At 42.7% G+C, this 16,060-nt stretch overlaps 2 protein-coding genes across 3 annotated transcripts in view; both read left to right on the top strand.

The window, feature by feature from the left end:
* Positions 1-691: 691 nt before the first annotated feature.
* On the top strand, positions 692-10,891 carry AGTR2 (angiotensin II receptor type 2). 2 transcript variants are annotated; one of them, XR_007904098.1, is made up of 3 exons: positions 2,306-2,713; positions 2,860-4,977; positions 10,286-10,891. XR_007904098.1 is itself a non-coding variant. In XM_051784690.1 (2 exons), the coding sequence occupies exon 2, from the start codon at positions 2,933-2,935 to the stop codon at positions 4,049-4,051; it is 1,119 nt and encodes a 372-aa protein (XP_051640650.1). In that variant the 5' UTR covers positions 692-1,184; positions 2,860-2,932; the 3' UTR covers positions 4,052-6,337. The 2 variants fall into 2 exon arrangements, 1 of the variants encoding a protein (XP_051640650.1); XM_051784690.1 differs by lacking the exons at positions 2,306-2,713; positions 10,286-10,891 and adding an exon at positions 692-1,184 and having other exon boundaries at positions 2,860-6,337.
* A 3,945-nt stretch (positions 10,892-14,836) lies between these two features.
* The window catches only part of SLC6A14 (solute carrier family 6 member 14), a 39,930-nt gene continuing 38,706 nt past the window's right edge, over positions 14,837-16,060 (top strand). The window contains exon 1 of the mRNA XM_051784335.1: positions 14,837-14,923. Coding sequence (XP_051640295.1) covers positions 14,888-14,923 — 36 coding nt within the window. The 5' untranslated portion in view covers positions 14,837-14,887. The remainder of the gene's footprint in view (positions 14,924-16,060) is intronic.

The following is a 16,060-nucleotide window of genomic DNA, read 5'->3' as shown; positions in this document are numbered from 1 at the left end:
AGCCTGGCTGTGGAAACAATGCATGGACAAACATATCCCACAAACTCAGGGGGCATTAGCTCAGCTGCAGCCCTACATGGCATGGGGTTGGCTTGTGCATGGAAAGCTTTGTGTTCCAGTGATGCTCAGAAAAAGTGAGAGGGAGAAAGAAATGGTGGGGGAAATAGAAAAGAGAGGGCTTTGTACATTGGTGAAATGGAGTTATGGAGTGAGAACTTGGGATCAGATAAGGAGTCAGATGCACTGGCAAGGGGAAGAATGGGAGCAGGATTTGTCAAAGGACAGCCCGAGGTATGGCCCCCATTGCATGGGGTGCCTTGGGGCCATTTCTTGTGTACTAAAAGGAATGAACCCAACACAAAATCCCCGACAGTTTTGTAGGCAGAACAGGACAGACACAGAAAGTATCTGGGAGGATCAAAAGTGCATCTGGAAAGGAAAACTTCATATTTAAATCTAAACAGTTTGTGTTTGTTATTTTTGCAAAATAAACATTTTAGTGCATTTGACATTTTCCCCCCACTTGCAAAGCACACTGGGTGTTTGGTGAGGGACAGAGCAAGATCTTTGTGTGCAAAGCAGCTAACAGCAAGGATTCCTGGTGGAGGGTGTCCACTTTCTCTCTCTGTGTGTTCATATTATGGTCAGCTCTGCCAGGACTAACAGCCTGTTTCACTCTCAAATGTGTTAGCAACTGCTGGGAGTCCATGGGCTGCATGGGAATCCCCCTGCCTTCAGAGATGCATGAATTCTTGCGTGGAGGCTCCCATGTGTTGCGTGTGCACGTGGAGGGCAAAAAGGGGTTGCATGTGGGTGTATCCCCCTGGCCCAAGAGCTGCTGTAGAAGACTGCAGGGATATTTACATGAATTCCCTTTTTTTTTCTTGCTCGATTTCTTCCCTTTTTTTTTTTTTTCTGGCTGTCTTGTTCCTCTCTCCTGATTTACCGCAAGCGCTCACGTGGCCTTGGAAAGGGGGGTTCTCAAACTGCTTTGCTTCCAAAAGGAAAAGAAGCTGGCTGGCATTCATATTTCACTTCTTGAGTTATGTAGGTTAAAGTCTCCCAGTGGGAAAACGGAAGATATGAGAGAGCAGATTGCTGGTGGCGACACTTGCTGGGAGGAAAACGGAAAAAAGGAGCACAGAACTCCAGAGCTACGTCTGGACGAATGTGAGGTCTGAGAGGTATGTGTTCTGTCTGCTGTTGGAACATAATTTCTGTTGATTTGATTCAGTTTGTGATAGAATGTCTCACTGTGTGTGAAGTAATAGTAGGAAGGCGCAGCTTGGAGGAGCTGATTCTAAGGCACCAGTTGTTCATGTGCAGAGGGGGGAGCGTGTTTGTCAATGAAACCTTGTTCTCAGTAGTGTAGCTACAACTGATTATGGTGTGATCCCTCTGCTAGGAGTAAGTGAGATATGTAATGCTCTGTGATGAGTTCTGAGATTTCAGCTTCTGTAGCTTAAAGTGAGGGGTTCAGGACAAAAGGGTGAAATGGGACTCCAGACCCTCTCCCGAATATTTGTGTTCCCAAACGAAAAGCTTTCATTGGGTTTAAGATCTGCTGATTACACAACATGGGCTCGTGAATCACAATTTGTGATTTTAAATACTGGCACTGTGCAGAAATTCCCCTACTGAATTTTCATTGTTGAGACAACATATTTAAAATTAAATTTTTGTCAGTATATCCAAAGTAGCATATTTCATATTTTGCATTGTGCAAATGATAAGCTACGGTACACTAAATTGTTAATACAGAAAAATGTGTTTCAACTGATCTGTTGCCTTCTGTTAAATGAGAGATCATTACCCAATTCTGCTGTCTTGGTCAAAATTTCTGTTGTTTTTAGGGCTCCTTGTGAATTCTTTAACACCTGACTGATTGCACAAGGACTTAATTAAAAATGAATTGTCCCTGTTGTGCAAAATAAAATATTTGGGTATGATATCTTCTTTATTTGCATATAAAGTTATTTGCTTATGAAGTCTTGAACTTTGAAAAGTGCTCTGCTCAGAGTGCAGACACAAGCTGTTGAACTGGAATAAAGGCAGACCTGTCAATCAACTCTCCTATTTTAGCTGTTTTGTAGTTATATTTTTCCCTTCTGAAACCCAGTCCTGATCTTTCTAAATGGATGGCACATACTACTGTTAAATCTGATGCCTGCAAGAACTGAGTTTATTGCTTGTGTCTATACTTCTTTTACTGTTCTGATTAAAGCTGTCATGAGGGCAGGAGATACAGATTTGCTTTGAGAAGATTTTGACAAATGATATTTTGCAAAGACTTTTCAGTGTCTTTGTATCCAGCCCTGTGAACTAAAAAAAAAAAAGTCATAGCTTGCTTTCCTAATAGCCTTGTTAAAAGGCTGCTTTCATGCCTGTGAAGTCCCAGGAGACCCTCAGGTGTGAAGTGCCTGATCTCCACTGGTGACTGCTGCCTTTTAACATTATTTTAACTCCTCAAGAGTGCTGGAAATAGCATGAGAAATCTGAGAAAAGGATCACGAGGAGCTTCAGTGTGCCCTTTGGGTCACAGAAGTTCCCTAAGTGTCTCCAGCTCCTGAGTCCATAATCCTTCTGCTCTGCTGGCCCCAGAAAGCACCATCTGTAATCACAGATAAAACCCAGCTGCTTGCTTCTTTGCCAGGCTAATTAAGAAGTGCTGTGACCTCCCTAGGGCTAATTGTGTCCTGTCAGTGGGATGAAGGTAAGGAGTTCAGCAGGGTTGCCTGCTATTTCAGCACACAGCTTCCTGACATAACTTCAAATGGTTTTTATTTTATTGTGACTGCATGATTTCAGAGCTAAGACAGCTGCAGAGTGCATGTCTAACACACGGTTTCTGATCCGCAGGTGAGAGATGTGATAGAAAATTTCTACTAGCACATGAATTTCCTGCAGAAAGTCCCTTTCCACCAGCACCAGCATGCAGAACAACTACTCCGTGGCTGTCACCACCAGAGAAACTCTTCAAGCCCTCTCTACAGCACTGACAAACTCGTCGACTGTGTTACTCTCGCCCCCTCCCTGCCCTCTTACCTCTTCAGATTATCAGTTTTCACTGATTCCAGCACTCTTCTCTGTGGTTTTTGTTGTGGGATTGATTGGCAACAGTGTGGTGGTTGGGGTGCTTTGTCGTCACACTAGTCCCAAAACAGTTGCTAATATTTACATTTTCAACCTGGCCATGGCAGATCTGCTGTGCCTTGCCACCCTTCCCTTCTGGGCCACCTACTATGCCCAGGGATACAACTGGCTCTTTGGGTCTCTCATGTGCAAGATCTCCAGTTCTGTCCTGTGCTTGAACATGTTTGCGAGTATTTTTTTCATTACATGCATGAGTGTGGACCGGTACCACGCCATTGTCCATCCTATTCACTCCCAGAGAAGGACTCTACAACAAGCTTATTTTGTAGCATCGGTTGTGTGGGGCCTTGCCTGTTTGTCCTCCCTCCCAACTTTTTATTTCCGAGACACTTACTACATCGAAAGCTTGGGGGTCAAGGCTTGCATTATGGCCTTTCCTTATGAGAATTATGCAAAATGGTCTGTGGCAACAGCCTTCCTGAAAAACGCCCTCGGCTTCTTCATCCCCTTGACAGTGATCACCACCTGCTACATCTGGATCAGGAGGCACTTGCTTAAAGCACGGGAGTTTCGGAAAAGAAAGCAGAAGAGGGACAAAGTGCTAAAGCTGGTTGCTGCTGTTGTTGTGGCCTTCTTAATTTCCTGGCTTCCATTCCACATTTTAACCTTTTTGAATGCCTTGGCTCATATGAACATCATTAACAGCTGTGACGTGATAGGGATCATTGACACGGCACTGCCCTTTGGCATCTGCATGGCATTTGCCAACAGCTGCATCAACCCTTTGCTGTACTGCTTCATTGGGAACCAGTTCCAGCAGAAGCTCCATCGCTTGTTTAAGAGACGAGTTTATCAGTTCAACAGCCACCGAGAAAGCTCCTCTTCAAGGAAGGGCAGCTGCTTCAGAGAAACTGAGACTGCCATGGGCAGGGAAAGAGAACCTGAGTCCTTCCTGTAGGCTTGGGGCATTACGTAGGACAATGTCAGTGCAGCTGGTTGTCCCTGCAGTGATGACATTCCTCTCCCCTCTTCCCTTTGTTTTGGGCCCATTCATTTACCAGCTGCTTGAAGGAGAATCTGTTTTTATCATACATGAGGATTTATTCCTCCTTTCTGCAATGAGCACTCAACTTTTACATAGAAGAAAAGTTCAGACAAATAAATATATTGATGGTATTTTAAATATCATCTTTTTTGCGTGGCTGGGAACAGGCAAGTGTTAAGTGTGACACTAAAAGACTAAATATACCAAAGGACCGTTGCACGACAGCTACAACTGCGTAGGTGCTGAGTATTATACCCTAAGCTGATTTTCTAAAAGAGATTCTCACTAGAGAATGTGTAAATAAAGAAGTTCAGATATTTCTGTATCAATCAGTAAGAAAATATTTTGACATATTTTGTACATTTTTATTTTTTTTTAAATATATGGCTACAGATGTCATATGTAAAATGCATCAAATATGCCTCCTGTTTGCTTCGGACTGGGACCCTGAGAACATGTGGAGACATGGCTCTGCCAACTTCTGGAGGCAAGAGAGTATTCCTGAGGGAAAATAAAACCTCATGCATGTTTTTATATCTTTCTCATAGCAGGTAACATGTCTGTAGCCCAGTTGGTCTTTTGCTTTGGTCCAGTGTGGTCACTTTGACAGCAAAGCTGCAGGAACCAAACATGCAATATCCCACTGTTAAGTGGGAATGCCAAGCCCAAGGCACTGTCCAGTAGCCTTTAGGGAAAGGACTTGCTGATTGTCTGGACATTTTGCATTTAAAATGTCAATTATTACTGTAATTTTGGGGTACTGTGTGACTCTGGCTAAGTGACTCTGCCTTGACACCCAGAAGTAAACCCCTGGAGTGACTCCTAAGCCTTATCCACATGTAAGTATGGGGGTTTACGTGTTTCTAACTAAAAAAAAGAGTGAGATGTAAAAAAAGGGTTTTGGCAAACATTCATTCTATTTTGAGGTTGCTTTTGATGTTTCTTTGACATTTGCTTTTGCTGGAGAGATACTGGTCCTCTTGGACCCTTCAGAAAGGATCAACTTTTATGGGCTCAGTCTAAAGGAGGGATCTGTTAGCACATTGCTCTGTTGCCTGAAGGTTGTTCTCAGGCTGAGTGACCAAAAGATTGTTATCTTCAGGGAATTGTTTTTGAGAGTAACTCTTGAGGCTTCCATTAGCACTTTGGGGTCAGAAATTATGCCTGGTTCTTGGGGTAACCAGGAGTCTGGCCTCCCTGGAAGTCCCAGCATTGGCTGCTGCCTGGAAGCCATGGGAACCTGGTGCAGGAGCTGTATAGGGGTAAGTTTCTTCACTGGATTATACAAGAAATGTGCCAGTCTCAGAGTGATGTGAGATGAAAATTTTATGCAGAATTGGCAAAACGGGGCCTGAACACAAATAAGCCCTTCTTCCTGTCCTGGTCTGGTGTTCTGGAACAGGATATGTGGTTGGAGAGATGCTTGTCCCTGAAAGTGAAAGAGCTACTAATACAGCTCCCCTGGAATGTTTTTGTTGAAAATGTTCCGAGGAGCTAATAGTGTCTGGGGTGTTGGATATTTCTGGAAGGACAGTCTGTTAATTGCTTAGCAATAAGGGCAGCAACACAGTGATGCCACAGCAACAGAAACCAGTGCACTAAGAAAATTACCAGGTGTTCAAAGTGCAGGCTCAGAGGAGTAATAAGAGGTTGGGGAGACTTTTTGCCTTTGCTGCAATACAGGTCAGCAATGAATGAAAGTGGGACATTAATTGACATCTCTGGAGTCTCAAAACAAAAGCTAATCTGCACCACCTGAGCCCAGTGGTACCTGTGCTTCAGCTGTACCTGTCCCAGGAGTAGGCTGCACGTTCTCTATATGTCAGGTTGGACCTGCTAAAAAAGAACAGTGTTTAACAAGGATTGTGCCTTTTGCCTGGTGTGCAGATTTATGCTGATAGCAGCGATGCAGCACTGTTTGTCTGCTGGAGGGCAGGGATTGATAACCACTGACAGGGGCTGAGGCAGCTGCACACAATGTTACTTTCCGAGCAACAGGGAAACAAAAAAAGAGTACTGAGTGTGTGGCAAAATTCCTTCTTTCAAAATGCAGTTTCAAAAGAAGTCTACCCTGAAGGTCGTATTCTGCAAGAGTGACAAACCGAGTGACCCCAGTGAGACATTTTTGTTTACCAGATCTGCCTTGTACCTCTAATAGGTCATGAATTTGAGTAGTGTGGTTAAACAAACATCCAAAAAACTCTGTCTCGAGAGGAACCTCATATGGAAGCAGAGGAAGTGCTGTATCAAGGGTTTTGCTTTATTTTTAGAGTAAACTGATTAATGCTGAGCTCTAAGAATTTCTTCTGTCATATTCAAGTTTCTCATGAGATTTTTGAGGACTTTTAACAAAAAATGTATGTGTGGGAGGGGCTTCACAGTTTCCACATGTTGTGTTTATTTTTTCAAGATTTTCAGCAAAAGAATGTGAACAAAAATTTAAGTAGAATTCTTTTCCTTGTAAATTTGAAGCTACTTTTTTTCCTTTCAGGAGAATATTTTGCTGATATTTGCAAATGATTTTAGTTGTTGTGCAGTGCTGCAACCTCTCTGTGTCAGACCCCAATTCCACCTCCCACCCTGGTCCTTTGCAAGCCTTGTATGCCCTGAGGCACCTCTAGAAAATGCAGACCCCTGTCCAATGCAGGAGCCCTGCAGCCCTTTCGTGGGGTGAGCAAGCCTGGGAGTCCTGCTCGGGCCAGCCTGGCCATCCCCCAGCACCCCCCCTGACTTTGGGACACTGGAGCAATTCACACAGTTTTGGCAGGGATTTTGCAAGTGTGTGTGGTTGCTTAGTGTTGCTCACTCTGCAAGTACAGAGATATGAATTTATGAGCAACAACTGGGTTTTGACTCTGTTCTGCCATGGTGCAGCAGAGTGGAAATCCCCCAGTGCAAGGTGTGTGTTGTGATCTACCACGAGAAAATGCTGATGAGTTTGGAGTAAAAGCTGACAGTGGTAGCAGGGGAATTCCCCTTTGGAGAGGAGAATGTCCTGGAGCATTTCTGGGCCTGTCCCCCTGAAGAAGGATGGAAGAGATGGTTTCCTACAGGGGTCACTCCGTGTCTGATGTATTTGCACAGCAAAACCTGTTTGTGCCTTCCTTTTTTAGCTCTAGCTGATTACTCTCAGCTTAAATGATTGCAGAAAGCATCTCAGTACAAACTGAGCATCCTGTGCGTGTCCCTGAGCCGGCTTGACTACACAACTTCAATATATGCAGCAGAGAAAGGCATTTATTATCATGAGCTAGTGCAGGGTGGTGAGCTAAATACTTTGTTTATGTAAGATATACAATAAGGAATGTTTGGTACAGCATGTTCTCCCTGAGAATTCAACACCACCTGAATCTTGTGTTGGCATCCACTCAGCACACTTGTCCCTGCTCCTGCCAGATGCAGAGCAGGAATATCATCTTGCCACTCTGCAGACGACTGCCACAACTTGGCTTCCCTTCACAACATGTCCCCTTGTCCTGGCTGAAGGGCAAGAAGGTGCCATGGAGCAAGTGAACTGCTCACGTTTCCCTATGAAAACGAAGCCTTTTGGATACACTGAGCGGTCCTGGCAGGAATGCAGGAAACCTGAAGTGTGGGGGTTGAGGTGGTCTGGCAGCCTTTCTTCCATGCTGGCAGACTTGTTGCTCTGGTCTCAAATCTGCTTCCCATGGAGGAAAATGACCAGTGTTGTTGGGAAGGGCTGCTCTGTTCAGCAAGGTCCTGGGATGTGCCGCCTTCATGCCTGCCTGCTGTGGGATCCAGCTGTGTGCAACAGAGGGTGGCTTGTTCCTCTGGCCTGTGGGCTCTGCTGGGAAGGGTTTGTGAGTGTCCTATGGCTTTGTCTTACCAGATACCTGTCTACAGAAGGAGCCCAGGGCCGCTGTGTTCGACATCACATATCCTCTGGTTTCAGTATAGTGGTCAGCCTGTCACCATGACGGTGGCAGAACATCCAGGGAGGTATTGCTGAGAGGCAATGCTCCATCATGTTTGCCAGGTTTCACTAGAATCAAAATGGGAAAGAAAAAAGAAAAAACCAAACGGGAAAAATTTGAAATTTGTTTGTTAAAAACAGTGGGAGTCTGTCTTTAAAGGGAAGTAATGCCTAACCCTGTGAGATACCCACCTGCTTTGCACAGGCCTGGCTAAAATCTGTCTGGACCTTGGTCCTGGAATTGAAGAGTCTAGGGACAGGGAGCAAGCCAGCCTCTTTCATATGTTTACTTTGCATTTCCTCTTTAGCTGAGACAGAGCCTAGATTTGACACTGTAAGCTCTGGATAGAACTCAATCCCCAAAGCACTTCACAGGGACAGGGCAGAGTGATATGGAAGTGGATGAGGGTCATGACATTAATATCCCTGCCATGAGGTACATCTGAACTTACCCCCCTCCCCTGCTGACACCCAGTAGCTCTTCAGTCTTAACAAATACCAAATCACAAAGCTCCATTCCATTCCTGTAAAACAAGCAATTAGGGGAAGCCAGGATCCAGTGTGATTTTTGGCTTTTAGAATTGTAATTTGAAACACTTTATTGTTTTTACAGCAAATAAGAAAATCAACAACAGTGCAAATGTGACTTATCCAACACGACAGACAGCTGAAATGAAACATAGAGCGAGGTTGTCTCTAGAAATCACACTCACCTTGTAACAAATGTAAGAAGCATTTCTAGCAAGAAGGGAAATGGTATAATCATTAAATGCATTAGGCAGAGATGTACTGGATATATGAGATATAGTTACTCTTGAACAATGTGTGGGAGAGCTTAATGCAATGAAATGGAAAGATGTTACATTCATATAATATATCCATAAGGAAGTAGAAGCAGCATATTATTATTACTATTTAAACTTGAGTTTAACTGTCTTCTGCTTTCCCTAGGGATGCCTCAGAGGTTGTTCTCTGAAGTTACCTGCCCACACATATTGCAGTTCATTCATCGTGGAGGAAGCACATGCACATAGAGGTGTTGGCTGTGCTGGAAGCGTGGGGCTGAACTCTGAAGTAACTTGTCTGTGCCCTAAACGTGCCCCTTTGTGCTTTGCTGCCAGCTGGCACTGTGGACAGCTGGTGTGTGAGCCCCGAGGCTTGGCAGTGGGGAGGTGTCAGCTGCAAACATCCCAGCCCCAGGCACCCCGGAATGCCCTGCCAGCCAGGGTGCAGTGCCATGCAGCACACAGCCTCCTTCAAAAGCACAGCAAAACATCTGCACTGACAGTTAGGACAGCATCCAAACATGAGCTCTTTCGCAATGACAGGAAAGTGAAAATTATGAATACAGTGTGTGCTAGGCATGCAGCTGTGTCATGACAGGGTAGAAAATATATAGCAACTAGCCCTGTCTCTGGAGAAAATGAAGCACTCCAAGAGGTGATGTTTATGTGACATACAGCTGTTTAGGCCTCCCCTTGCAGGGGAGCATGGTAAGTTTTCTCAATAGATGCTGAGTGGCATCTATTTGTGTTTTTTGTGTTTTTTGGCTTTCTCTGGTGAGTCCTTTAAGGAGTTTTACAAGTAATGAAATAGATCTCATGACACTCAAGTGTTGGCATCTTACACTGCCAACACCTTCACTGATTGCAGTGAGGTTTATTCCAAGGGAAGGACAGTCCAATCTCTCTATACAAATCTCTACTGTCATGAACTCCAGGGTTATAGAGCATTATGAATCCCTTTTTATCATAAAGTGTTGAATGTCCTTGTTTTTCTGTATTAACTGTCTCCTTTCAGGTAAGTACAGCGTGTAGAATTTGTTCTTCAAAGTGCTTGTGCTTCTTTGCAAGAAGATTGTTCCATGAGCAATTCAATAAGCAGTAAAAATGTTTGACAAAGGTCCCCCTCAGAATGTGCTTTTATACCCAGATAGATTTTGTGGTGTAATGAACACGTTTAATAGTGAAAATATTTTTTTTTCAAAATCTGTCCTAATAGACTGCTGTAGTTTGGTATATTTGGGCTTTTATTAGGGAAATAACACAACCTAAGGGAGTTGTTTTTAAGGACAAGTCTAAGAAAAAAAAGCTTCATGGTATGACACAATATGTGCTGTATTAACTGGGGAGAGCCCTGTGGACATCACTGGCTCTCAGCCTGGGATCTGGCAGTCTTTCATCTGATTTAATTTTGACCTTCATTTCCTGTAGGAATGCTAAGGGATTTTTCTTTCATCCACTGGAACACCCGGAAAAGAAATTACCCATCAGTCAGGAATGTTTATTCCTTCAGCTCTGAGTCCAACATGAATCAAACTATGACACAACTGGCTGCTTTTCTGTCTACTTTTATGATGAGATTTGATACTTTGCAGGTAACTCACCCTAGGATTAAGGGAAACACAAACAGGTAATAAAAACAGAAAGTTGTTAATGTTGGGCTACCCTGTAGCTAATTGAGCTGAAGGAGTACCCAGAGCAGTCTTCATGCTGAAGGTAGGAGCAGATTTTATCCATACCATATGCAAGCTGGGTGGGAAATTATGTACTTGCTGCCTGCTAAGACAGCACTTGAGTTAAGCAAGACATACCATCAAAAAAAATCCGCCATTTAAAAAATGTTGGAGGTTCATGTGGGACAAACAGGGTGGATTCAGTACAAGGGTCTGTTGAAAGCCTCTGAATAATTACTGAGGAATGCTCGCAGGTTTTCCACGGGCAGGTGACAGCGCTGAGGACTCGTTCTGCTGCCTTGCGACACCGGCAACACGAGGCCCAGTGACCTGAGCTGGATGTGGTTGGAGATACATGAAGAATTGAGAGGCTGATCCCAGAGCTCCCTCCTGCTGTGGATCCTGTCATAAATCTCTGTTGTGTTCGTGATGCCACCTGTGCCTGTCCCATGATCTTTGTCATACCATTACCACAGGTACGCAGTGATGTTCAGACCAGCTGAACTCATAACAGAGCAATGCTGGCAGTTGACACCTACAGCTGTTGTACAGAGCATTTCCTTTGCCCTTGCTCCCTTTCTGTCTCCAAGTTCTTATAGACCCAATAATTAAGGAGACTAAATGAAGGAAGTCTGTCTTCAGCTTTATGGGGGTCTTAAACCCTCCCTGTTACTGGTTCAAAAGGAACATTGGAGCTAAGTCAGAGCTACAGCAACACAACAGGGCTAAGGGACAGATGATCACGTGTTCTCCTTCATAAGGTGACCAAAAGAAGTCACTAAAAACTTTGCTTTTCCACAGAACTTGACAAAGGAGCGGCCTTTTGTAGATCATCCTTGTGCTATTTCTAATTTACTGGCTCTACAGACTCCGTCATTCTCTGCCTGGCATGAAGCATTTACCTGCTCTGTAAACAAATTCATCCCATTTCTACTGATGGAGGAAGTTGCTGTTCAGCCACACTGTGGCAAAACATGCTTTATTTCCTCATATGATCTCACCTAATCTCACATACTGCTCTAAGGGTTGAATGTGCTTTTAGGCATTTGTTTAGCACAAAGCTTATCCTGCAGGAGTCCAGTGATTTTGCAATAAAGTGATTGTGCTTTTGGTTGTTGGGAAATTCTGAGAGGCAAATTAAGAACTCCTTTCCTGAGGCCATTTTGCCAGAGTGCTGTCTTGCTGAAGGCAATGCTCACTTCCTGGTTAGCCTCTTCAAGGAATCTAAATGTTCCAATTAAACTATTATGTGCTGGTCTCTGCATTAGAAACCTCAATCCCATTAGATTTTTTACCATCCATGAAAACCTCTCAAATGCTCTGTGATTCATCACAGTTTTCTGCTTTTGCAGGCCACTTGGCAGAAAGAGGACACACTATTAGAGTGCATGAACTTAATTCAAGTGGGGCAGGTGAAGCTTTGATTGCTATTTCGGATTTCACCTGGGAAAACCTAAGCCAAGTAGAGAAGAGTATCTATTTTATCTTCAGATCCTCTTCTCCTCTGTATGCTTTTGCATTTATGAGTTAGATAAAGGGACATTGTGGTTTGGGGTTTTTTTTCAGGAATAAAATACTATGGATACCTCCTTGGAGGTTGTTGTGTGGACAAAACATTCTCAAGACTCAGGCTTCAAGCCAAGTTACAGATACTGAGTTCTGTATTCTGAGCTACAGTGAATGCATTCCAGTTAGGAAACAGTGAGCTGTGAGTTTTGCAATATTCATCTTAAAACCTTACTGAACAAAGTTCTTTAGATTTGCTTAACGATTTTTTTTTTCTGTGAGTCCTTGGTGATATAATGACATGTCAGACCTTCTCTGAAAGAAGAAAGAGGCCCCCTAGTGTCGAATTACAGGCTGCTGTAGAAAACTGCTTGGAAGTTACGAAAATATAACTTCGGTGCAATAATAATACTAATTGTGGGAGTTTAAATAAAAAACAAACAAACAAACAAAAAAAAACCAAAAGAAATAGCGTTAGACATTGAAAATCAGATCTCGATTAGCCATGCTTTAAGAACTTCAGCATGTCTATTTTGCAGGTTATCTACTGCTTGTTACAAAAAATTAGTGAGATTTGGCAGCCGTTAAGTTACTGAAAGTTCAGTGCAGCACTCAGAAGACAGTTCCACTCTGGTAACTATACTGACATATTTGTGAAAACCCCACTGCCCCACAGAATGGACAGTTGAGTGAGGGGTGAGAGGTAAAGGAACAGCTGTTCATGGTGCCAGACCAGCTGCCAGAAATGCTTCAGAAAATCCCTGTGGGCTGCAGAGATACCACTGGCACCTCAGGATCCCTGGCTTTCATTATATTCAGTGGTGAAAAAGTTGCCCCAGCAGATTGTTTCATGTTTTATAAGTCTGAATTGCCTGCTGGTATTGCTCCTCCTTCTACATTGACTTTTAAGAGATCATGGAGCTACTGGTATGTTTGGAGGAGGGTCTAAACTGATGTTGTTTTCACCTAAACTCTCTTTGTTGTCTCCTGGAGATACTTGGCTTTTCATGCATTCTCTGCAGAAGGAAATGGGTCTCCTGGGTGCTTAATCTCACTTGGATGACTAAAGTAGATGGCATGAATAATCCCCCAAGGCATGTATTAAGCATCTCTGTTAAATACTGGTCTTGCATGCTCTGGCATTCAATCAGGCTTCCAGTGACACCCTTGCTTTCAAACAGAATCTACTCCATAGAGTGCAGGGTAATTTGAATACATACAACTGTAGGGAAATGCCTGTATTCATCTGGAAGGAGTCTGTCTACATAACGTGAAACAATTTCCTTGGGAGAAAAAAAGCATTTTTCCATATCCCCTTCTGAGCCATGGTGTTGTCCAAAAAGATGGCTGAAACAAAGATCTTAAATTTTAGATTTGTCATATTTTGGTGCTTAGTTTCTCTTGTTAGTCACTGACAGCTGGAACCTTCTCAAAGTTCAGAACTCTCCAAATTAGACCTTAAGTATCTTCTTTGCAACATCCAGAAATGGAGGTACCCAAAATCAATGTCTCCGTGAACTTGTACTAATTTCATTTCATCCAAGTAGTATCATGAAAGTACTTCTTCCCTTACAAATATTCACTATGCAGATCAGTGCTTTAGTAATTTCTGCAAGCATAGGGAGTGCTAACATGGGACTGTTAGTGCATGTCCTGGTGGCATGGAATTCTAGTAAGGTCAGTTTAATTTGTTATGTAGCTATAATAAGAATTATTATAAGCTATAATAAGAAGTTCTGGTGTACAAGACTTCTAAAAAAAAAATCTACAAAGAAGTAAAGGGTAAAACCAAAGATAAGGAAGAATTCCATGTAAGATTACATATTGATGAGATCAGCTTTGTTCTGTATTTGAGGCATTTTGCTGCAGGCATAAATTGTTGTTTACCAGATTAGATGGGAAGAGCAAAATAATAGCAAAAATAATAATAATAATTCTTTTAAGTTGCATAACTTCTGAGAAAAAAACTATATTTAGAGGACTTGATGTGACAAACTCCATAGATATGAATATTACTTTATACCTACATTAATTATTTATTATGTTTGGAGAATGTTTGTGGCAGTTTCATGTGGCAATTCCAGCCCTTTTACGTATTTCAGTAGAAGCTCTAGCTCAGTGTGGCATCTACGTAGGTAATAAATAAATTTCAGATCAAAACAGTTAGGTTACAGAAAATAAAAAACAAAGTTAGTCAAAACTTAGTAGGAACAGAAGTCCTCAGAGCTTGGTTTTAATGTCTCCCAGTTATTTGTCCTATATTGATGTGCTCTTGGATACGTGCTCTGCTCATGAAGAGGACAGTTCACATAGGCTAGTGGGAGCTTATGTTTTTCACAATGTCTGCCTAATATTTGAAATTCCAAGATTTTAAGACAAGAGTGATATTTATAATGTTTAGAATTGCCTACTCTTATCTCCTGCACAGCCCTACTTCAGTCAGGTTGTGTTTTTCTAGCTATTTGGATATATGAATCCTAAAAAAAGTCTTATGAAAGTGCAGTCCAAGAGAATGCTACTAGGCAGTTTTTTTTAGTTGTTCTTCGTAGACCATTCAAAGTAGTCCATTGGTCTGCAGGGATCATGGACAAGAGATTGCAAACCACAGAGCTGTGTTTTCCAACAGAGGGGAAAACCATGACATATGTGGTGGAACATGATTTGAACATGCTGAAAACAAATGTGCATGTGACAAAGTGTACACAGGCAAACTCACATGCTCTTAAGTCAAAAGCTGTCGTAGGCACTAACACTGATTCTCTTACATCTGCAGAGCAGTGCCTCCACCCATGAGCCACTGATGTCAGCGTTACTTACAGACGAGTTGGGTTGACCATGGAGAAGAAAAACATGCATGGAGATCATCAAAATGTCTCAGAAAATATTTCAGGTAAATACACCATCGTTTGCTGATGATGATCTTTAGCTGGTAGGAAATCTTGTTGGTGCTTCGTCAGCTTTGGAGGCAGCAGCAAACCGTATCTTCATGTCCCCTTCCAAAACACAGTCCAGGAATAGTGCACTATAATTAAAGTCTACAAATGGTGTATTTGACAGTGTGTTCACTGCAATGAACAGTCCCTCCTCTGGGGGCCTTCTGGGCTGCAACTAAACCATAGAGTCCTCTTTTCCATACGTACTGTCACAGGAAGCAAGTTTGCAATGTCTTTCTCTGGTACCTTTACAAGAGCTGTTCCCTCTCCTATCTGAAGCAAAGTGATTACTTGAGTAAATAAATACCACCTGGTAGATTTATCAGCGGCTCTAACTTTTGCCCGCAGAATCTTCCAGTGTTTTCTGTCTTGTGCAATTGAGGAAATATTCATAAACCCTTAAGATACAAGAACTGAAGGAATGCTCTAGAGCTTTTCTGATAAGCCTCAAAATTTCCTGGTAGTACTAATGTCTTAACTTTCCAAACCTGAAGAAATAATACAGATAAAAATGGCACGCAGAAGGAACACACACAGACTAAAAATGGCATGTTTCAGCCAAGAGAGAACATTCTTCTGTAAGATTCTCTTTAACACCATGCTATCAGATTTTTTGCCATTTCCAACAAAAAGTAAAGTTAGTATTGAGAAATCTGATGCTGCCCATTGGTCTCATACACTGCAATAACTCCTGAGGAAAGAGAGAAGCATCCAAAGCTTCTTTGCATTCCCTTTTCTTCCCTTTGCTTTTGTGCAGCCTACCAAAGCTGTCTTTTAAAAGCTGCCAGGTCAGCATTTCAAATCCAAACTAACTGTCCTTGCCTTGAGTGGGGTTGGAGTCAATCATCTTTGTATTAATGATCTAAGTGGTTCTTCTTAACTTTTTTTAAGCTTACCTGTTCTGTTTTGCAAATCTCTGGCCACCTCTATTCGAGCATCTTCCTGTTTGGTTCACAGCAATTACAGAGCTTTAGTATTGCATTCCTCAGAGGTGAAGTTAGATTTTGCGTCTGATTTTACCTGTCTTTTGTCTCCTGTGCCATGTTTACTGTCCTTGTCCTAACCTTCCTTGGTTTCAGTAGAACCAGTTAAGC

The sequence above is a fragment of the Manacus candei genome, unplaced genomic scaffold (genome assembly GCF_025592945.1).
Source record: "Manacus candei isolate 608988 ecotype Guabito, Panama unplaced genomic scaffold, ASM2559294v1 h1tg000003l, whole genome shotgun sequence".
NCBI lineage: Eukaryota > Metazoa > Chordata > Aves > Passeriformes > Pipridae > Manacus > Manacus candei.
The sequence above is the reverse complement of the archived record's forward strand: the minus strand, read 5'-3'. Positions and strand labels throughout refer to the sequence as shown.

Coding starts and splice junctions, on each gene's coding strand:
- AGTR2 (XM_051784690.1), top strand. CDS start 2,933: ATGCAGAACAACTACTCCGTGGCTGTCACCACCAGAGAAACTCTTCAA.